This window comes from Artemia sp. Qi Xiang Cuo, chromosome 12 (genome assembly GCF_049724085.1).
Source record: "Artemia sp. Qi Xiang Cuo chromosome 12, ASM4972408v1, whole genome shotgun sequence".
NCBI lineage: Eukaryota > Metazoa > Arthropoda > Branchiopoda > Anostraca > Artemiidae > Artemia > Artemia sp. Qi Xiang Cuo.
Genome location: NC_142805.1, coordinates 33,362,077 through 33,383,663, shown reverse-complemented (window position 1 = coordinate 33,383,663; position 21,587 = coordinate 33,362,077). Strand labels below are relative to the sequence as shown.

General features: G+C 37.7%; 1 protein-coding gene across 2 annotated transcripts in view; it reads left to right on the top strand.

Annotated features, from left to right (window-relative positions):
• Nucleotides 1–21,587, top strand: part of LOC148946038 (uncharacterized) — a 158,787-nt gene that overhangs the window by 56,280 nt on the left and 80,920 nt on the right. The window contains exons 1-2 of one of the 2 annotated variants that reach the window (XM_089097988.1): nucleotides 2,586–2,703; nucleotides 17,074–17,219. In XM_089097988.1, coding sequence (XP_088954114.1) covers nucleotides 17,112–17,219 — 108 coding nt within the window. In that variant the 5' untranslated portion in view covers nucleotides 2,586–2,703; nucleotides 17,074–17,111. Of the gene's footprint in view, nucleotides 1–2,585; nucleotides 2,704–17,073; nucleotides 17,220–21,587 lie in introns of those variants that run through there. The other variant, XM_089097987.1, reaches the window with a different exon arrangement.

Sequence of the window (21,587 nt, the reverse complement as noted above, 5' to 3'; positions counted from 1 at the left end):
ATAAAAAATTTCTTTAAACTGAAAGTAAGGAGCGACATTAAAACTTAAAAGAACAGAAATTATTCCGTATATGAAAGAGGCTGTGCCCTCCTCAACGCCTCGCTCTTTACGCTAAAGTTTTTATTGTTTAAAAAAAGAGTTGTGAGAAAGTCAAACTTTAGCGTAAAGAGCGAGGCGTTGAGGAGGGCACAGCCTCTTTCATATACGGAATAATTTCTGTTCTTTTTAAGTTTTAATGTCGCTCCTTACTTTCAGTTTAAAGAAATTTTTTTTTATATTTAAAGGCTGCGAAAGCGGGGGGTTTGGGGGTGGTAGCCCCCCAACTGTGCCTCCTAATCCCTGTACGTTTTAAGGTTCGACCTTGTAACTCAGCCTCTTTAACTCTTTAGAAAACGTAGTTTTTTTCAAATAATTTCTGCACGTTTTTGTACAGTTTATTACTTATTATTGCTTGACTAACTGTTAGCTGATCGTGTCAGGAGTTAAAGTTGGGGGGCTTCCGCCCCCCAAACCCCCCGCTCTTGAACATTCTTGTGTTAAGGCTTTTAATTCCTGAATACTCAAATCACGTCGTACAGGGTGCCTCCTAATCCCTGTACGTTTTAAGGTTCGAACTTGTGACTCAGCCTCTTTAACAGCCCCCCAACTGTGCCTCCTAATCCCTGTACGTTTTAAGGGTCGACCTTGTAACTCAGCCTCTTTAACTCTTTAGAAAACGTAATTTTTTTCAAATAATTTAAAAAAGAAACTGAGTTTCTTTTCAAAGTATATAAAAAAGTTGCTCTGATGGTGAATCGAACCAGAGTTTTCAGCATGTAAGTCTGAAGTCTCAGCCTCTGGACTATACAAACACAACAGCAATTGTTGTTTAGCAATTAGAAGGTATTTTCGACGCAAGCAAATTCCCAAAAATCTTGATATGTGGTTTTTGGAAAACAGGGAAGGAGTGATCAGATTGAGCTGAAATTTCGACGATAAGCTCCCAGGCCCCAGAAAAGCTTATCCTCTAAATTTCAGCCCGATCAGACAACGTTACAGGGGGGGGTGTGGAGGGAAAAATTAACATGGGCTAATATAGGAAAACGAGGTTTTTCGTAAATGTAAATTCGGGGAATAATTTTGTCGGTCTTAAAATATCAAAAGGCCCTAACAGGTCGAATTCTGCTTCGAATGAGTCCTCATTCAACCGGATCCGTTGCCAACTGTGGCCTGTAGGCGTGGCTAACAAAAAAAAAAAAGATAAATTTTAAGTGGCTATATTTGGTTTTTGGAAAACAGGGAAGGAGTGATCAGATTAAGCTGAAATTTCGAGGATATTTCGAGCTCCCGGGGACTAGGAAAGATAAACCTCTAAATTTCAGACCAATCTTACCACGTTAAAGGGGGGATGTGGTGGGAGGGTCCGAACTTCCGGCCCAGTTTACCCCATGAAGATAAAGTCGGAGGAGGATGAAATTTTGCAAGTTTCTTAGTTTGAGCTTGGGCTACAAAATGCAATTACCGCCGTCTCTCTGCGACCTCTAGGACCTGAAATCGCTTAACATTGTGGTGGGTCGCCTCTTTATAGAGGCACAAGTGTGCCTCCTTGACGAAAATCATTTGTAGTCTGTCGTAATCTAGAGGCTCATAATTGGTAGTTTTCCTCCTTGATACTTGCTAGAATAGAGATGGTTTTAGAGGGGGGGGGGGGGGGGTAAAGAGGGGTAATTGCCCCGGGTGCAGAAAGTTAAGGGGCGTAGAATTTCAAGTAAATAATCTAACAGTTATAGTCATTTTGGGATTTCTGGAATTTTATTTTTATTCAAATGAAGCAGAGGGCACAATTGGCAGTAAGTATAATTAAATTGAATCCCAAATTTTCATTTTTCCCAGATCTTCATCATAATTCCTTGAAAATAAAAGTAAGTAGACCGAATTTAATTAATTTTAATGATTTTTTGTGTGTGTGATATTTTGTATTCAAACCTGTTCATATTTATAGGATGCCGAGATAATTAATAATTTTTCAGAGACTAAAGTAAGAAAAGTCGGATTTAAATAAATGTAAAGTTTTGTTAATAAGTGAAAATCTTGTTAAAATTTAACCTGAAAATTTTTGGGAGACAGAGGGGGGGGGGGGCTAATAAAGAGTTTACCCAGGGCAAAAAAGAGGCCAGAACCTTTAATGTGCTAATATTGTTGAACAAGAGCGACGACTAGGACTAGATCCGTAGTACTGACAGAACAAAAAAATTGATTTTAATTCAGAAATTAAAGCTCAATTTTGGGAGTTGAAATTCAGTTTTTCCAGAAAATAGGACATGCAGGTGTTTCTAGTATTGTAATTTGGCGCCGCTTGGACGATCAATGCCTACATCTGGGCACCATGACTTCATTAGTCGATATTTTTTAACCGTCCCCGGGTTGAAATTGGATATGACTATTGCATGAACGAAATTTGTACGAATGGCAGACTGCTTATGTTACGTAGGCTACTATATTTTAGTCTGACATTTGGTAGGGTTTTTTTTACTTATCAATCTATTGATCTTACATCTTTTGACAAAAAAACAATGTTTTAAAGAATGTAAGGACTCTGATCTTTTTGCTCTGTGCCCAAAGTTTATTCTTCTCTGATCAATAATCTAACGACTTTATTGGAGTATCATCCGAGTCTTCTGCTCCAGCTGAGGAAAAAAAAAGGTTTAAGCACTCTTGACTAAGGTAAGCTAGTTCCAAGATCTCAGCGCTTGGGTTTTATTAAAAAAAAATAAAGAACTGAGCACAATGATGTGAAGTCAGAGAAGATGTTCGCAGAATGATTATTAAAAAATACAGGGTATTTTTTTTGTGTGGATGCCAAAATATAGCACGTTGGAATCACACGAAATTGCTCCCAAGGGCTCTCCGGCAAAATTGTGGCCTACAAATTTATTTTTTTTTTTTTTTTGAGCAAATTTATGTTTTTTTTTTTTAATTTTGGGTGTAGTTTGAACATTTGGGGAATTGAAAGACTGAGCAATCCTTAGTTGTCAAATTTAATTGAAACTCACTTTTCCTCTTGAAAAAAAGGAAAAAAACGGTCTTTCGACCATGCACGCCAAGAGCTTTCTTTCTGAGGCAGGGATACATCAAAATGGCTAAACTGAGGGGTCTCTGTGAAAATAGTAGAAGAATATTGAAAAATTCGTCAGAGTAACGAAATTTCAGAACCTGTACCCATAGTCTCCTCTGCACATATCTCTGCTTCATGTATTTTTTTTGAATTATCTCACTTCATCCTTACTTTATAGATGGATTCGGATTTTAACCTTCATACAAGAAACAGATGAATCGGAAGTAGTTTTGACAGACAGGTTCCGAAACAGGAGCGTAATTTTGTCGAAATCCTGGGGATGGGGGAAAGTTGGAGCCGAGTTGGTGCTGATTTTCCAAGTCAACTGAACATGACTAAGTGGAAAATGAAAAAGAGTCATATAGTACCATAAAGAGAAAGGTTACTAAAGAAAACTGATCTGTTTCAGTGGATGCTTCAATAATACAGGTCTATCTTAGTTTTGACAAGATTTCTTAAACATGCTAAATTTTAGCTGGGGGAGGTGCGCAAACTGGGGTTTGGGGGCAGTTGCCCCCCCCCCTCCCTGCCCTATAGCAAATTTTTCTCCTGTTTCTATATTGAAATTATAGCAGTAAAAATACCCATTTGCTGATGAAACATGTATATATCTCTAGACTAAAAGGCTACCGTAAATTTTATTCTTTGTTGTGGTGTCCTAATGCGTGTATCGGTTAGTGTATGTCTAGATACTATTTATTGCTCTTTTGTGGTTGTATTACACTCAGGTCAAATGGCAGGTTGCCATCACTACTGAAGGGTTTCAATAAGATTTCGCATGTGTGAACTAGCTTTGGGGCTTATTTTAAATTGGTCTTTTGCTTTCAAGATTCATACAAAAGATCAAGGGTAATTGTTATGGCTATATAGTTTAGGTTCGATTAACCTACGTCATTAAAAGTGACTTTTACTGCTTTTAACCCATTAGCAGCCATATTTTTTCTTTGCAGCTTCACTTTCTTTGAATAAGATCTTGTGGTACTGAATAGAGCTAAACAGCTTAAAGTGGGAAATAACTATTTCCTCGTTTTCAAGATGGGATGGGGCGAAAAATTCCTGGTTATTGCTTAAAGCCATGAAAAAATCAACAATTCTCTTAGAATTTGCATTCCCTGGTATCTTGGCCTTCTTTTGACCTTGACTCCCTTATAAGTTGTAGTCTCTGGTGTCTTGTCTTTTTTTTTTTTTTTTTTTTTTTTTTTTTTTTTTTTATATATATATCAAAACTCAGGTTTTTTGGCACAACATGAAAAAAAAACGCTACTTTCTTATAGTTTTTCAAGATGGGAGGAGATTGGCTCAAGATCTTCTTTGTAGTGTTTTAAGTTATGACAAATTGATTGGCTTTCATAGAATCTCCATTCTTTGGTATTTAGAATTCCCATTCTTTGAGAAAACGCTGGTGTTTCGTAAAACAAAATGACAGAAAACGCCATTCTGCTATGGTTTGAAAGATTGACTGGTAATCTTCGAATTTGTATTCTTTGGCATATTGACGCTCTTTGGGTAAAAAATGATGTTAGGTGGCACGCAAAGGCAGAAAACATTTCCTTGCCGTGTTATGATCTCTTTTATTACTTAAAAACGCACTAGATAGGATGATTTCCTTTCAAAAGAGCCCTCTTCCAACATTCTGTGATCACTGGTTCGATACGATCACCGCTGAAAAAAAGGAGATTCATGAGTGATTGCAAAAAAGTGATTTTCCTTGTTTCGCAAGTTGGGAGGCTGTAATTCTTCTGTTCAGGGTTTTCGACCATGTGATTCCAATGATGCCATGCTTATTTCTATCCGACGCCATTTTTGATGGGTTTCAGGCTCTATTTTGAAACCCACATAAATTTGTTTTCGGAATAAACTTTTACTATAATGATTAGTCGGAATAATATTAGTGTTAAGCGGAAAAATTTTCCCACAAGACAATCGTTTTCAAAAAGTGATTTTAAACTTTTGGTTATTACGGGCCGAGGTTGGCTCTTTACTTGGTTACGGCTATCCCTCCAACCATAGGGGAAGACGTTGGATATTTTGAAGCTCAAATATTGACTGACCGCCTCACATCTATGAAATCAAGTCAAACAATCCTACTCTGTGAAATCAAGTCTGTTAAGATTTTTTTTTCAAAACGGATATTGTGATTTAGGCGGAAGTCGGAAATATCCTGACATATGGGACCTTTCCGCCATAAGGATTTGGGAAAACTTTTAACCGTAGGTGATGTGTCAGTAACTGTTTTTTTTGCCAGTCTACCAAAATGTTCCAGTCTACCAAAATCCGTAAGGACACCATGAAAATTGAGAAACTTGTCATTAATATACTATAATCATTTATTTCATAGATCTGTTTATCGATTTTTGGATTGCATACTGTTGGCACTTCGTTTTGAGAAGAATTTGGGTCAAAGAAACAATTCATAAGTCGATGTGTTTGACAGCGCCATGTTCTAGATGGCATATTTATGACGGATTAATAGGATTCTTTAAGGCCATGCATAACGTTATTCTGGTCTCCCTATCTCTTTTATTGTAAACTAAATTATTTTTGTTGACAAAAGTAATGGGAGGTGGTTTTTATAACAATCTAGAGAATGTTTCTAAAAGGAACAAATAGAGTAAAATTCAAAGCCTATGATTACTTTTCTAAGAATTTTTGAAATTGTCAAAAAAACTAACTAATATTTGATTGTTTGTTATAAAAGTTCGAATAGGGATAAATCCTTTTATTAGACAGTGATAATAACATTTACAAAATATCCAGTATATTTTGTGAATGTTATTATCATTATCACTGTCTAATAAAAGGATTTATCGCTATTCGAACTTTCATTTATCAAAAGAGAATTTTGCTAAACTCTCCTTAAAATAATAACACTTGAATTTTTATTTTTTTTGGTGGGGGGGATATTGGTTTAGAAATAATACAAATGCATCTGAAAGAGTTTTAATTTGGATGCATAACTAGGCTCTTAAAATTTCAAAATCATTGAAAGCGTGTTATGTTATTTTAATTGCAGTTTAAGTCCTCTTTTAACCTGAATTTTCATTAAGTTTACAGCAATGACCGTTGTTCAAGATTATTTTGCAACGATTTTTATTTCTAGCTTGAATAGTTGTGCAGTTGTTTTTTTGCAGTGCAAGTTCCTGTATTTTTGTAGACATGTTAATACTGATGGAACGAAAAACAAACTTACCTTCAATTTGAGTGTAAAAATTATTTTCCTTCTAATATTGTGTGTAAAATTAATGTCGCTGGAGCTGTTTTGTTTATTATTTGCGGATTACATAGTATTGCTTGCGAAATCGGCTCCGGATTTGCAAAAGATGTTAGAGATTTTGGATAGTTATCTGGAGAGTAAAAAATTAGTTTTAAATATTGAAAAATCAGTTATATTAGTTTTTGGAAATGATGAAAGAGAAAAGAATAAGTTTTATTTTAAAGGGAAAGAGACGAATGAAGTTAAGGATTATATTTATTTGGGATGTAAGTTCACGAGTTCAGGGAAATGGAGTGATCAGGTGCAAATAGCGAGTTGGAAGGGGCATAAGGCTTCATGGGCGTTGTAGAAGAGTCCCCTAAGGCATCTAGGACCGGCAGATATTAAGCTGCAGAAGAGAATATTTAAGAAAAAGTTAGGCCCAGTATTGAGCTACAATGGGGTACTTTGGGGTTTTGAAAAAGGGGAGAAAATACATAGAATTTATTTAGGATATTTCAGGAGACTTTTAGGGCTAAGCGGAAAATTTAATAGTCTGGTGTTAAAGGGTGATCTAGGATTGTTTTCGTTGAGGGTAAAAACATTGGTTAGAATGATAGGATACTGGGAAAAGGTGATTGGTTTACAAAATAATAGGTTAGTAAATGCAGCTTATCTGGAGGTGTTGCAGGATAGAAGGAAATGTTCATGGGCTTCCCAGGTGAAATCAATCTTAAATAATTGTGGGTTATCAGGTGTTTGGAATGAAGGGAAGGGGATAGGGCTGGAAGTAGGAAATGTAGCAAAACTAGTAAAGGGAGTGGTTGAAGATCAGGAGATTCAGAAATGGCAGTGTGAAGTCGCAGCCTCGGTGTCCCTCGGCATTTACCGGCAATGGAAGGAGGTCTGGGGATATGATAATTATTTTAAAGCGGGTTTAAATAGTGAAGAAATTAATTTTCTAGCACTTGGAGAAAGGAGGAAATATTTAGGGAGGGTAAGGGTAAAGGAGGTTCCTTACTCATGCCCTATGTGCGGAGAAAATGGTGAGGATCTGCTTCACTTCATGGCCCTTTGTCCCGAATTACAGGATTTAAGAAATTAATTATTTTTTGTTAATGTGGGGACAAGTGAGTGGTTGGTTTCAGTAATGGGATCAAAAAATTATGGGACAATGTATATAAAATTGGGTATGTCACATAGAGATAGATTTTTGTAAAAGGGGTGGGGTGAGTGTGGAAAGTATTGTTGTATGTGTGTAAGTTGTTTTCTTGTTTGTTATTTTTGTAGTCTTGGCCCTTGATAGATGTAACATACATCTATCTATTTATGTTAGTTTAATGGTATCGTGTGCTTTATTATGTTTTTGTAATGTTTTGTAATTTTGCGTTGTTATTGTTATGTAGGCTACCATACTTTGCTATGATTGTTATAATCATGTTATTATTTTGTGTGATTTTCCTTTTTTTTGCCATTGCCCAAAGTGGCTTTTATTGCAATAAATATCTATCTATCTATTGTTGATGATAACAATCTATAAAATATATGCTTTGTTTCTTTACTTTACAAAACACATATAGATGCTTGCTTACTATTTCTCTTGTTTTTGTATAATTGGTCAATTTATCGGGTGTTTTAGACGACCCCCCCCCCAAAAAAAAGAATTCTATTTATTTGCCTGGTCGGGCAACAGCGCTGCCTAAGTAAAGAACGATGTTCGTACAATGTATTATTTTTTTTCTTTAGACCAGGACACTTCGTATCGAAAAAGTTGTTGTAGAAACTTCAAAAAGGGCTAATTCGATTGGAAATTGGAATGGCTTGTGCCCTTTTTAATAGACGAAAGTGATTGGAAGGTAACTAATACCCCTTCCACGCTCACCATTTCCCCAAACACATCCAATCAAAATTTTGATATGACCATTTTGTTCAACGTAGTTGATTTCCAGATAGAAGTTATGTTTTTGAGGGGGACACAGCCCTCAGCGCGAGGGTTGTAAGTTATGCCCTGGGGGCATATAAGATTTTCATAGAAAACTTAGTTCTAGAAACCTCAAAAAGGGCTCATTTGATTGGAAATTCAAAGGGATGGTTCCCTTTTTAATAGTCGAAAGTGATTGGAGGACAACTAACCCTCCCCCCTCACGTCCACCATTTCCCCAAACACATCCAATCAAAATTTTGTGTAAGCCATTTTTGTTCAACATAGTTGAAAGTTCTGGGAATTAGGTCTTTGAGGATGACAACCCCCCCCCCCCCCCGAGGGCCCTCGGGGTTAGGGTTGTAAGTTATGCCCTGGGGGCATATAAGATTTTGATTGAAAGATTTGTCGTAGAAACTTGAAAAAGGGCTCATTCGATTAGAAATTCAAGGGGCTAGTGCCCTTTTTAATAGACGAAAGGGATTTGAAGATAATTAATACCCCTTTCACGCTCACCATTTCCCCAAACACATCCAATCAAAATTTTGAGATAACCATTTTGTTCAACGTAGTTGATTTCCACATAGAAGATATGTTTTTGAGGAGGACACTCCCCCACAGCCCTAAGGGCAAGGGTTGTAAGTTATGCCCTGGGGGCATATAAGGTTTTCATAGAAAGCTTAGTTGTAGAAACTTCAAAAAGGACTCATTCGATCGGAAATTCAAAGGGCTAGTTCCCTTTTTAATAGTCGAAAGTGATTGGAGGACAACTAAACCCCCTCTCACGCCCACCTTTTCCCCAAACACATCCAATCAAAATTATGAGAAAGCCATTTTTGTTCAACATTGTTGAAAGTTCTGGAAATTAGGTCTTTGAGGTTTAACCCCCCCCCCCCCCCGAGCCCTTAAGGTTTGGGTTGTAAGTTATGCCCTGGGGGCATATAAGGTTTTTATTGAAAGATTTGTCGTAGAAACCTCAAAAAGGGCTCATTCAATTGGAAATTGAAATGGCTAATGCCCTTTTTAATAGTTGAAAGTGAATGGAAGGTAACTAACACCCCTTCCACGCCCACCATTTCCCCAAGTACATCCAATAAAAATTTTGAGATAGTAATTTGGTTCAACGCGGTTGAAAGTTCTGGAAACTATGTCTTTGAGAAGGACACACCTCCCACAGTCATCAGGGCAAGGGTTTTAAGTTATGCCCTGGGGGCATATAAGGTTTTTATTGAAAGCTTTGTCGTAGAAACTTTAAAAAAGGGCTCATTCGATTGGAAGTTCAAAGGGCTAGTGCCCTTTTTAATAGACGAAAGGGATTGGAAGGTAACTAATACCCCTTCCACGCTCACCATTTCCCGACACACATCCAATCAAAATTTTGAGATAACCATTTTGTTCAACGTAGTTGATTTCCAGATAGAAGTTATGTTTTTGAGGAGGACACTCCCCCAAAGCCCGCAGGGCAAGGGTTGTAAGTTATGCCCTGGGGGCATATAAGGTTTTCATAGAAAGCTTAGTTGTAGAAACTCCAAAAAGGGCTCATTTGATTGGAAATTCAAAGGGATAGTTCCCTTTTTAATAGTCGAAAGTGATTGGAGGACAACTAAACCCCCTCTCACGCCCACCAGTTCCCCAAGCACATCCAATAAAAATTTTGAGATAGTCATTTTGTTCAACGCAGTTGGAAGTTCTGGAAATTATATCTTTTTAATAGACGAAAGTGATTGGAAGGTAACTAATACCCCTTCCACGCTCACCATTTCCCCAAACACCTCCAATCAAAATTTTGAGATAACTATTTTGTTCAACGTAGTTGATTTCCAGATAGAAGTTATGTTTTTGAGGGGGACACAGCCCTCAGCGCGAGGGTTGTAAGTTATGCCCTGGGGGCATATAAGATTTTCATAGAAAACTTAGTTCTAGAAACCTCAAAAAGGGCTCATTCGATTGGAAATTCAAAGGGATAGTTCCCTTTTTAATAGTCGAAAGTGATTGGAGGACAACTAACCCCCCCCCTCACGCCCACCTTTTCCCCAAACATATCCAATCAAAATTTTGAGAAAGCCATTTTGTTCAACATAGTTGAAAGTTCTGGAAATTAGGTCTTTGAGGATGACAACCCCCCCCCCCCCCGAGGGCCCTCAGGGGCAGGGTTGTAAGTTATGCCCTGGGGGCATATAAGATTTTTATTGAAAGATTTGTCGTAGAAACTTGAAAAAGGGCTCATTCGATTAGAAATTCAAGGGGCTAGTGCCCTTTTTAATAGACGAAAGGGATTTGAAGATAATTAATACCCCTTTCACGCTCACCATTTCCCCAAACACATCCAATCAAAATTTTGAGATAACCATTTTGTTCAACGTAGTTGATTTCCAGATAGAAATTATGTTTTTGAGGAGGACACTCCCCCACAGCCCACAGGGCAAGGGTTGTAAGTTATGTCCTGTGGCTAGTGCCCTTTTTAATAGTCCAGAGTGATTGGAGGGCAACTAACCCCCCTCTCGCGCCCACCTTTTCCCCAAATACATCCAATCAAAGTTTTTAGATAGCCATTTTGTTAAACGTAGTTGAATGTTTTGGAGATTAGATCTTTAAGGATGACACCCCCCCCCCGACAGCCCTCAAAGCAAGGGTTGTAAGTTATGCCCTGGGGACATATAAGGTTCTTATAGAAAGCGTTGTCATAGAAACTTCAAAAAGGGCTCTTTCGATTGGAAATTGAAATGGCTATTGCCCTTTTTAATAGTTGAAATGAATGGAGGGCAATTAACCCCCCTTCCGCGCCCACCACTTCCCCAAACACATCCACTAAAGTTTTTGTGATAGTCATTTTGTTCAACGCAGTTGAACAAAAATGATTGGAGGGCAACTAACCCCCTCTCACGCCCACCATTTCCCCAAACAAATACGATCAAAATTTTAAGATACCCATTTTTTTAACGTAGTTGAGAGTTCTGGGAATTATGTCTTTGAGGATGACAACCCCCCCCCCACACACAGCCCTCAGGGTTAGGGTTGTCAGTTATGCCCTGGGGGCATATAAGGTTTTTATAGACAGCGATATTGTAGAAACTTCAAAAAGGGCTCATTCGATTGGAAATTGAAAGGGCTAGTGCCCTTTTTAATAGTCGAAAGTGAATGGCAAATAACCCCCCCTCTCACGCCCACCATTTCCCTAAACACATTCAATCAAAGTATGGAGATAGCCATTTTGTTCAACGTTGTTGAAAGTACTGGAAATAATGTATTTGAGGATGACAAACCCCCCAGAGCCTCCAGGGCAAAGGTTGTAAGTTATGACCTGGGGGCATATATAGTTTTCATAGATAGGATTGTCGTAGAAACTTCAAAAGGGGCTCATTCAATTGGAAATTGAGAGAGTTAGTGCCCTTTTTAATAGTCGAAAGTGATTGGAGGGTAACTAACCCCCCTCTCACGCCCACCATTTCTCCAAACACATCCAATCAAAATTTTCAGACAAACATTTTGTTCAGCGTAGTTGAAAGTTCTGGAAATAAGGTCTTTGAGAAGAACATTCCCCCCAGAGCCCTTAGGGCTAAGGTTTAATTTAGGCCCTGGGGATATATAATGTTTTTATTGAAAGCTTTGTTGTAGAAACTTGAAAAAGGGCTCATTCGATTGGAAATTCAAAGGGCTAGTTCCCTTTTTAATAGTTGAAAGTGATTGGAGGGCAACTAACCCCCCTCTCACGCCCACGTTTTTCCCAAACAGATCCAATCAAAATTTTGCGATAGCAATTTTGTTCAACGGTGTTGAAAATTCTAGAAATTATGTCTTTGAGGATGACATCCCCCCACAGCCCTCAGGGCAAGGGTTGTAAGTTATGCCTTGGGGGGCATATAAGGTTTTTTAAAGAAAGTGTTGCCGTAGAAGCTTCAAAAAGGACTCATTCGATTGGAATTTGGAATGGCTATTGCCCATTTTAATAGTCGAAAGTGATTGGAAGGCAACTAACACCGCTTCAGAGCCCACCATCTCCCCAACCCCATCCCATCAAAATTTTGAGATAGCCATTTTGTTCAACGCAGTTGAAAGTTCTGGAAATTATGTCTTTGAGCAGGACATTCCGTCCACGGTCTTCAGGGTATGGGTTATAAGTTATGCCATATAAGGTTTTTATTGAAAGCGTTGTCGTAGAAACTTGAAAAGGTCTCATTCGATTGGAAATTCAAAGGGGTAGTGCCCTTTCTAATAGTCGAAAGTGATTGGAGGGCAACTAACCCCCCTCTCACGCTCACCACGCCCACCTTTTCCCCAAACACATCCAATCAAAATTTTGAGAAAGCCATTTTTGTTCAACATAGTTGAAAGTTCTGGAAATTAGGTCTTTGAGGATGACAACCCCCCCCCCCCCAGAGCCCTTAGGGCAAGGGTTGTAAGTTATGCCCTGGGGGCATATAAGGTTTTTATTGAAAGATTTGTCTTAGAAACTTCAAAAAGGGTTCATTCGATTGGAAATTGGAATGGCTAGTGCCCTATCTAATAGTTGAAAGTGAATGGAAGGCAACTAACACCCCTTCCACGCCCAATATTTCCCCAAACACGTCCAATAAAAATTTTGAGATAGTCATTTTGTTCAACGCGGTTGAAAGTTCTGGAAATTATATCTTTGAGCAATACACTCCCCCCAGAGTCTTCAGGGCAAGGGTTTTAAGTTATGCCCTGGGGGCATATAAGGTTTTTATTGAAAGCTTTGTCGTAGAAACTTGAAAAAGGGCTTGTTTGATTAGAAATTCAAAGGGCTAGTGCCCTTTTTAATAGTTCAAAGTGGTTGGAGGGCAAATAACCCCCCTCTCACGCCCACCTTTTCCCCAAACACATCCAATCAAAGTTTTTAGATAACCCTTTTGTTCAACGTAGTTGAAAGTTTTGGAAATTAGTCCCCCCCCCCTACAGCCCTCAAAGTAAGGGTGTGCTCTGGGTCCCTGTGCCCTAGGGGCATATAATGTTCTTATAGAAAGCGTTGTCATAGAAACTTCAAAAAGGGCTCACTCGATGGGAAATCGAAATGGCTAGTGCCCTTTTTAATATTTGAAAATTATTGGAGGGCAATTAACCCCCTCTCACGCTCACCATTTCTCCAAACACATTCAATCAAAATTTTGAGATAGCAATATTTTTCAACGTAGTCGAAAGTTCTGGAAATCATGTCTTTGAGTTTGACACCCCCCCCCACAGCCGTCAGGGCGAGTGTTGTCAGTTATGCCCTGGGGGTATATAAGGTTTTTTAGACAGCGATGTTGTAGAAACTTCAAAAAGGGCTCATTCGGTTGGATATTGAAAGGGATAGTGCCCTTTTTAATAGTCGAAAGTGAATGGCGAGCAACTAACCCCCCTCTCACGCCCACCATTTCCCCAAACACATTCAATTAAAATTTAGAGATAGCCAGTTTGTTCAACGATGTTCTGGAAAGTTTCGGAATGTATTTGAGGATGACAAACCCCCCAGAGCCTCCACGGCAAAGGTTGTAAGTTATAACCTGGGGGCATATATAGTTTTCATAGATAGCGTTGTCGTAGAAACTTCAAAAGGGGCTAATTCAATTGGGAATTCAGAGGACTAGTGCCATTTTTAATAGTCAAAAGTGATTAGGTGGCGGTTAACCCCCATCACACACTTAGGTTGACTCCAATCACGTCTAGACATATTTAGCGGATGGCAATTTTGGTTCAGCATAGATTAATGTCTTGGAATTAATATTTTTGAAAAGAAAACTCCCCCCAGACCCATCAAAGCTATGGTTGTAAGGAATGCCCTGGGGTCATATAGTGTTTTATTTGTTGTAGAAACTTGAAAAAGGGCTCATTCGATTGGAAATTGAAAGGGTTTGTGGCCTTTTTAATAGTCAAAAGTGATTGGGGGCCAACTTACCCCCCCTTCACACCTACCTTTTCCCCAAACACATCTAATCAAAGTTTTGAGATAGCCATTTTGTTCAACGTAGTTGAAATTTCTGGAAATTAGGCCTGTGAGGATGACAACCCCTACAGCCTCATGGCAAGGGTTGTAAGTTATGCCCTGGGGGCATATAAGGTTCTTATAGTAAGAGTTGTCGTAGAAACTTCAAAAAGGGCCCATTCGATTCAAAATTGAAATGGCTAGTCCCCTTTATTATTGTCAAAATGATTAGATGGTATCTAACACCCCTTCCACGCCCACCATTTCCCCAAACTTATCCAATCAAAATTTTGAGATAGCCATTTTGTTCAACTCAATTGAAAGTTCTGGAAATTATCTCTTTGAGCAGGAAACTCCCTCCACGGTCTTCGGGGCATGGGTTGTAAGTTATGCCATCTAAGTTTTTTATTGAAAGAGTTTTCGTAGAAACTTGAAAAAGGACTCATTCGATTAGAAATTCAAAGGTCTAGTGCCCTTTTTAATAGTCGAAAGTGATCGGAGGGCAACTAACCCCCTTTCACGCCCACCTTTTCCCGGAACACATCCAATCAAAATTTATAGATAGCATTTTGTTCAACGTTGTTGAAAGTTTTGGAAATTAGTTCTTTGAGGATGAAAATTCCCCCCCCCCCGCAGCCCGCCTGGCAAGGGTTGTAAGTTATGCGCTGGGGGCATATAAGGTTTGTATAGATAGTATTGTCGTAGAAACTTCAAAAGGGGCTCATTCATTTGGAAATTGAGAGGGCTAGTGCCCTTTTTAATAGTCGAAAGTGATTGGAGGGTAACTAACCCCCCTCTCACGCCCACAATTTCTCCAAACACTTCCAATCAAAATTTTGAGATAGCCATTTTGTTCAGCTTATCAGAACGGTCTGGAAATTTTTTCGTTAAGAATAACAAAACCTTCAGCCCTCAGGGTAAGGGTTGTAAGTTATGCCCTTGGGGCATATAAGATTTTTATAGAAAGCATGGTCATATAAAGTTTGGAGGGGGCTCATTCGATTGGTAATCAGACGCTCTAGTGTTCTTTTTAAGAGTCAAAGTGATTGGTGTGGAGCTAACCCCCCCTCACAAACACACTTCGTATTGTCCCGAAATATATCTTATAGAAATTTTGATAGCTATTCTATTCAAAATGGCCTAAATATCATATAACAAGGCGTTTGGGGTTGAAACAATCCCCAGAGATTAGGGACAAGGGTTCTAAGCTATGCCAAGGAGTTATTTAAGGTTTTTATGGAAGGGGTGGTTGTTTAACGTTAGAAGAGGCTCAGTCTTTCTCCCTGAAAAAGACTATGTCAATATAAAACGAAGAGAAATTAATTTTAAAAAAATTTCAATAAAATAAGTTTTTTTAAAAAAAAGTAAAGAACTCGATTAAACCAAAATGAACAAAAATAAAATCTAATAATCTACCAAGAATACAACTACCACAAATCAGTATCAATAAATTAATGAAACCCAATCAAACAGAAATTAAAATAAATAACAGAGTCAAACTCAAAATGATTAGAAATTAATCTGAGTTGGGTTCTAAACCCCAAGCTTTCTAAAAGCCAGAAAATAATTTGTAGTTTAATGAAAAAATTCTTTTAAATGTTTTCACTTTTCTAACTTTAAGAAATCAAAAATCAATTAAGATTTTAAGGAATAAATATCAGTATTTGTATATTAAATTGACAATGCAGATTTTTTAAAGTAAATTCATTTTAATTTTTTTCAGTAAAGTACAAGTTATATTGTGGCTCTTAGAAGACATAGGTTTTAGATATCAACTCATATTAATTACTGCTCGTTTTGAGTTTGACTCTATTACTTATTTGAATTTCTGTTTGTTTTGGGTTTTATTTATTTATTGATACTGATTTGTGGTAGTTGTACTCGTGGTAGATTATTTGATTCGATTTTTGTTCATTTTGGTTTAATGGAGTTCTTTACTTAAAAAAAACATGTTTTATTTAAAGTGCTTTTTAATAAATATTTAAAAAAATGCTATGAGGTGGGTGTTGTTTTAGGTGACAGTTACCTTCTTTACTCTGCACATAAAGTTGAACAGATTATTTTGGCCAAATGAGAGAAATGAACGTGAAAGTAGTGTTCTGCGTTAATTAGGATTGGTTTCAATGTGCTGTGCGTATTTTTGTTCTGTTGTTCATTCGCTGTAGTAGTCCTGTGTTCTGAATGAGTACAACCAAAACTTCAGTATTTCTTTCAGTTTTTGAATATGAATTTGACTGTTTGGATCGTTCAAATGAGAGATATCCCACGAAAATTAACTGACAATGGACCACGTCATGGTTCAAGGGGGCCAAGGTACACTTATGAAGAATATTTGGTTCTAAATCAGGGGAGCAAATAAGGGAGGCAAAATATCCCCAATAGAGGAGAGTTGAAAGGAAAAGTTTAGGCGTGGACCTCCAATAAGTCCATACAAGGATCAATTTCGGAAAATATATATAAATTTTTGCTGGAAAACCGTTCCGTCACGGATCTTCTCAGCCCTATGTGAAGGCCTCTGCGCTTTTTGAAAGCGAATCTTGTCTTTCGGTTAAAGTTTGGTGTTATCTAACTTGCTGTGTCCTGATGTGCTATCTATCACTCTTTCTCAATCATTGAGTCGAATGCAGAGGCATTGCTCTTTTTGTTATATTCTGTGCAATCAAATTGTTGTACTGGGGAAGCAGCTAAATTAATTTCTTCTAAATTTCATCTAGATTTAATTTCTTCAATGTCCATTGTTGACGTAATTTTGTAAAATCATGGAAAAAAGACTCTCAGAAAGCGAAGAGCTCTTGTATATTTCATTGCACGCAAACAAAACATATATGAAAAAATCATGAAATCCATGAAATTCAGTTGAATATCCCTGGTGTAATGTGACTTAGTTTTATTGATTCTTCCTCTTTTTTCCCCAGACGCTATTGACTACAATATATTTTTTTTAGAGTACAAAAAAATCCGGTCAGATGTTAAGAAAAAAGCGATGGAATCCACACGCTTGCAAAAGAAAGTGAAAAAGGTTCGTGGTGCTACTGTAACCCTAGGTGGCAGCGGAAGTATTGTTGGCACGACTTCAATGGGTAGTAATCAGGTAGTAAATGTCGACATTTGTCTTATGTTTTTTCTTAATCTTGTTTGCTGTTTGTTTTTTAAGCATGGTATTTTAAGACTTCACCACCGCAATGCTCCTTGTTTCGAGGAAAGAGCTCTTTTTTGAAGATTTTTAAATCTTAAATTTTTGGTGAAGCTTAGAATTATTGTATAGAAGTCGTTATTGTAGTAGACCATGTATATTATGTACAGACTAGTTTCTTAAAGGAATTATTGTAGTTTTAAGGTTTTGTCGCTCCAGAACTTGGAAAAAAGTGCTTCATGGGTTAGTTTTTTAGGGTGGAACACTTTATGTTGTAACAACCTCTCTCATATCTCTTACTTTATCGTTTCTTAGTATTCTCACTGTCTTAGTTTCCAATATCTTGTTTTTCCTTGAAAAAAAAAACTTTAAAAGGTAAAGAACAGTTTTTAATTGGGGCACCAAGTTTTATTAGTTTTAATGCAGAATGCCTCACTTGAATAAGACAATTAAATTGTTTACGCCGTGTATAAAAAAAGTGTAATAATTCGTGGTAACGAACTGCAAGTAAGGAGCGACCCGGCTCAATAGTAACGGAAACTCTAAAAACGGAATATTAATACCAATAAATATATAAAAAGAATTTGATTTTTATGATCATTTTAAATATATAATTTTTATTAAGTTTAGTTATACCCACCCATCAAAGGTTACGAGCATGAACAAATTTGCCTGGTTTTCTGAAAAAGGGGGAAAGATCCCCTAAAATTCATAGAATCTTAATGAAAATCACACCAGCAGATTCAGCGTATCAGAGAACCCTACTGTAGAGGTTTCAAGTTCTTATCTGCAAAAATGTGGAATTTTTTACTTTTTGCCAGAAGAAAGAGCAGGGAAGCGTGTTTTTTTTTTCAGGGGTAATCGTATCGACCCAATGGCCCTTTGACATCGGGAACAGGCTCATTCTATCGAAAATGATAAATTCTAGTGCCCTTTTTAAGTGACCAAAAAATTGGAGGGCAACTAGGCCCCCTCCCACGCCACTTTTTTCCCAAAATTGTTTGATCAAAATCCTGAGATGGCTGTTTTGTTCAGCATAGTTGCATGACCCCCCACAGTCCCTGAAGAAAGATCTTTAAGTTATAAAATTTGCCCATTGTTTACATATAGTATTTGTATAGTATTCGTATTCTGGGAAGTATGCATACATTCTTCGGGTAGGCAGGGGGGGGGTGAATTTTTTGCTAGGGGGACTTTACACGGGGTGAATTTTCCATGGAGAAGGAATTTTCCTGGGGGTGAACTTTTCACGGAAATTGTATACTGGCGGAATTTGCCAGAATTCCTATACGGAATTTCTTTACATGTCTTGCTTTCTCTTTACTGAGTCAATCTTACGCGCGGAGGGGTTAAGGGTAATTGTCCTGGGTAAATTTTCACCAGGATTGAATTGTCCAGATGATATTTCCATGGGGAGTGGATTTTTCCATAGAGTGGAACCAGATTTCCTGGTGTTATTTAAAAAATGATCAGAAATTAAATTGAAAAAAAGTTTTTTTTTTCAACGAAACTAAGGAGCAATATTAAAACTTAACACGAACAGAAATTATTCCGAGGGGGTTGCCCCCTCCTCAACGCCTCGCTCTTGACGCTAAAGTTTAAATTTTTTCCCAATTCTTTGAACTGATAAATTGATCCTGATAAGTGATAAATGAGAACTGAGAACTGATAATTTGACCTGATAAGTGAGTTGGTGTTTTGGTTTTTGTCTAAAACATACAATGGAAAGATTTCGCTTTTTAACAAAAATCTTTTAAACAAAAATCTATGATCGTGTTTATACAGAACGATTTACTACGTGATTCTTTGCAATTTTACTAAAATATATATCACACAGGAAAAGTCTTCGGCTTTTTCTTAGCAAGTCCTCCTAGTAAAGAACAAACCATGTTGTCGTCACTTTTACCCAAGCCACTCTTTGAAGTACTTAATAATAAAAATACTTTTTTTCAACTGAAAGTAAGAGCAATAAAACTTAAACGAACAAAGATTATTATGTATGTGAGGAGGGTTGCCTCCTCCTCAACAACTCGCTCTTCACGCTATGGTTTTTTAGTACTTTAATAAAAGCTTCTCATTCTAATTAAGAATAAGAAAAACGACTCCTGTTTCAGGAGTCATTTTTAAAGAATTGGGACAAAACGTCGAATTTTTCCATAAGCAAATTTATGGCAATGTCGAAAGATAGCCTGAAAACGCTCGAAAATGGTGTCGGACCGAAATGAAAACTGTACCATTGATATTGCCACTGTCAAAAACCTTGTTCATGAAAGTTACATTGAACAACAAGGAAAATCCACTGGTCGTGGCCACTGGTTTGATGTAATCGCTTCTTTTGGAAAAAAAATAAAAATAAAAAAAAACACAAAATCCCGTGTTTCTGTAGACAGAGGGTTGACTGAAATTTCTGAATTTGATGCTGCAATTTTAATCAATCCAGTTCATCACTAGGAATGGTTTGATTTAACGGAATCTGCTCTGTTCGTCTGTTGGATCCGGAAGACAAAGGAGTTTAGGGAAAGAAAAATGTGTTCCTTTGGGCATTTTGTGCCAAAAAGCAATAGTTTTGGCACTGTTTGTGTATCTCTTTCCTTAATTAAAAAAAATTTCCTTCAAGTAAGAAATATTTTACAAAAGGCAACAATTTCGAAACTTTTTGTAGCACGATCTCTTTTCTTACTTACCAAAGTAAGTTTTCCTTATAAGAAAAGGGATCGTCCCACAGAAAATGCCAATTTGGGTACTTAATTTTTCCTTTTTCCTTTGTGCCAACATTCAGGGTATGATGAGGGCGGTGTGGAACTAAATCAAAACACACTATGTGCTTGGAGATAGTCAAAATGGCTCATCAGGTATATCTATATCGGGAGCGGGCTCATTCGAACAGAAGGTCAGAACAGAATTGCTTTTTTCTTTTCAATTAAGAAAAGAACTCATGCCCCACAATGTGCCAATTTGGGTATTTTGCGCCAAAAAGCAACAATTTTGGCCAAGATAGAACCAAAACGTAATCTGGGGGGGAGGGTTGCTACACAAACAATCTCCCCCCTCCTAGATACGGTCTTGATAGCTGTATACCCACTACTGGGGATGAGAACAGTAGATCTTCCTGGGAAGGGGGAATTGCTTCCTAAATTGTATTGTTAAATCCTGGATTTTTAATTTCCGCAAGGAAATTTACAAGGAAAACACGGAGAGGATGGGAATGGGACTAATTCATCTCTTGTTCTCCCTTCATCTGGAGGAATATATTTGAGCCACCCCTCTCCAAGAGTGTAAACTCTGAGACTATTTTTTTTAATTGAGGAAAAGAGACCTTGAAAGGGGTTTGGCTTCAAGTTATTAGGGCGGTTATTGCATGGGCGGATCTAGAGCAAAATCTTGGGGGAGGGGTAGTGTGACAAAGGTGTCAAGAATTGACCGAATTGACAAATTTATGTAGTGACAAAAATACAGGGAAAGAGGGCGCCAGAAAAAATCTTTGGGGGGCCTGGAGCCCCCTGAATCTGCTAGTGGGCTATTGTCCCCCTTCACGTTCAAGCACCGCCGCTTTTCCCTAGGATTATAGTTGTTCCTTACAACGCTTTGAGAATGAAAGGACGCATTTGTTTAAGCGAAAGACAAACTTTTGCGTCATGACAGCCTCCTTTAATAGAACTGGCTAATGAATATAAATTAAAAAAGCAATTGTTTCAAAAATATAGTACAGAGTATCGTTAAACATTAAAGACGAACTCAAATACCCTAGATATGAGTAGAACCCCTATCCACATATGGTTGACCGATTTTCATCTATTTCGCCAATAATAAACACTATTTGCGAAGTCGAAAAATGCATCTAGCCAATGCATCTAGCCCTTTCATTAAAACTTCCTTTCGACAGTCTGATTGAATGTCGGTGCCTCAAAGTGAGCATTTTTAATAGCCAGGTCCCGTTCCCTCTCTTATTATCCTCTGTTTTTTTTTTGTCTATATTCACCTGTACGGATAATTTTTTTTTTTTTTTTTTGTCATTTGAGGTAGAAGTCCCGGTACTGTGCTAAAATCCAGGACACATGCGAGAAGTGAAGTTTGGTTAATGCTAAAGAAATAAAACAAAATAGGATAAAAATATAATAGTTTATGAACAAAATTGGGCTATATATTTGCACATCAGGGGGTGGGGTAAAGCATAGCATATGTTAAATACGTAACCTAACCTAACCCAACCTAGGTACCTTTTATTTCCCCTAAGCCCCAAAAAACTGAAGTAATTTTAGCATCCATGTTCATTCAATGACTTATCATCGCAGACTAACAGGTTTTATCTGATGACAGCATTTCACT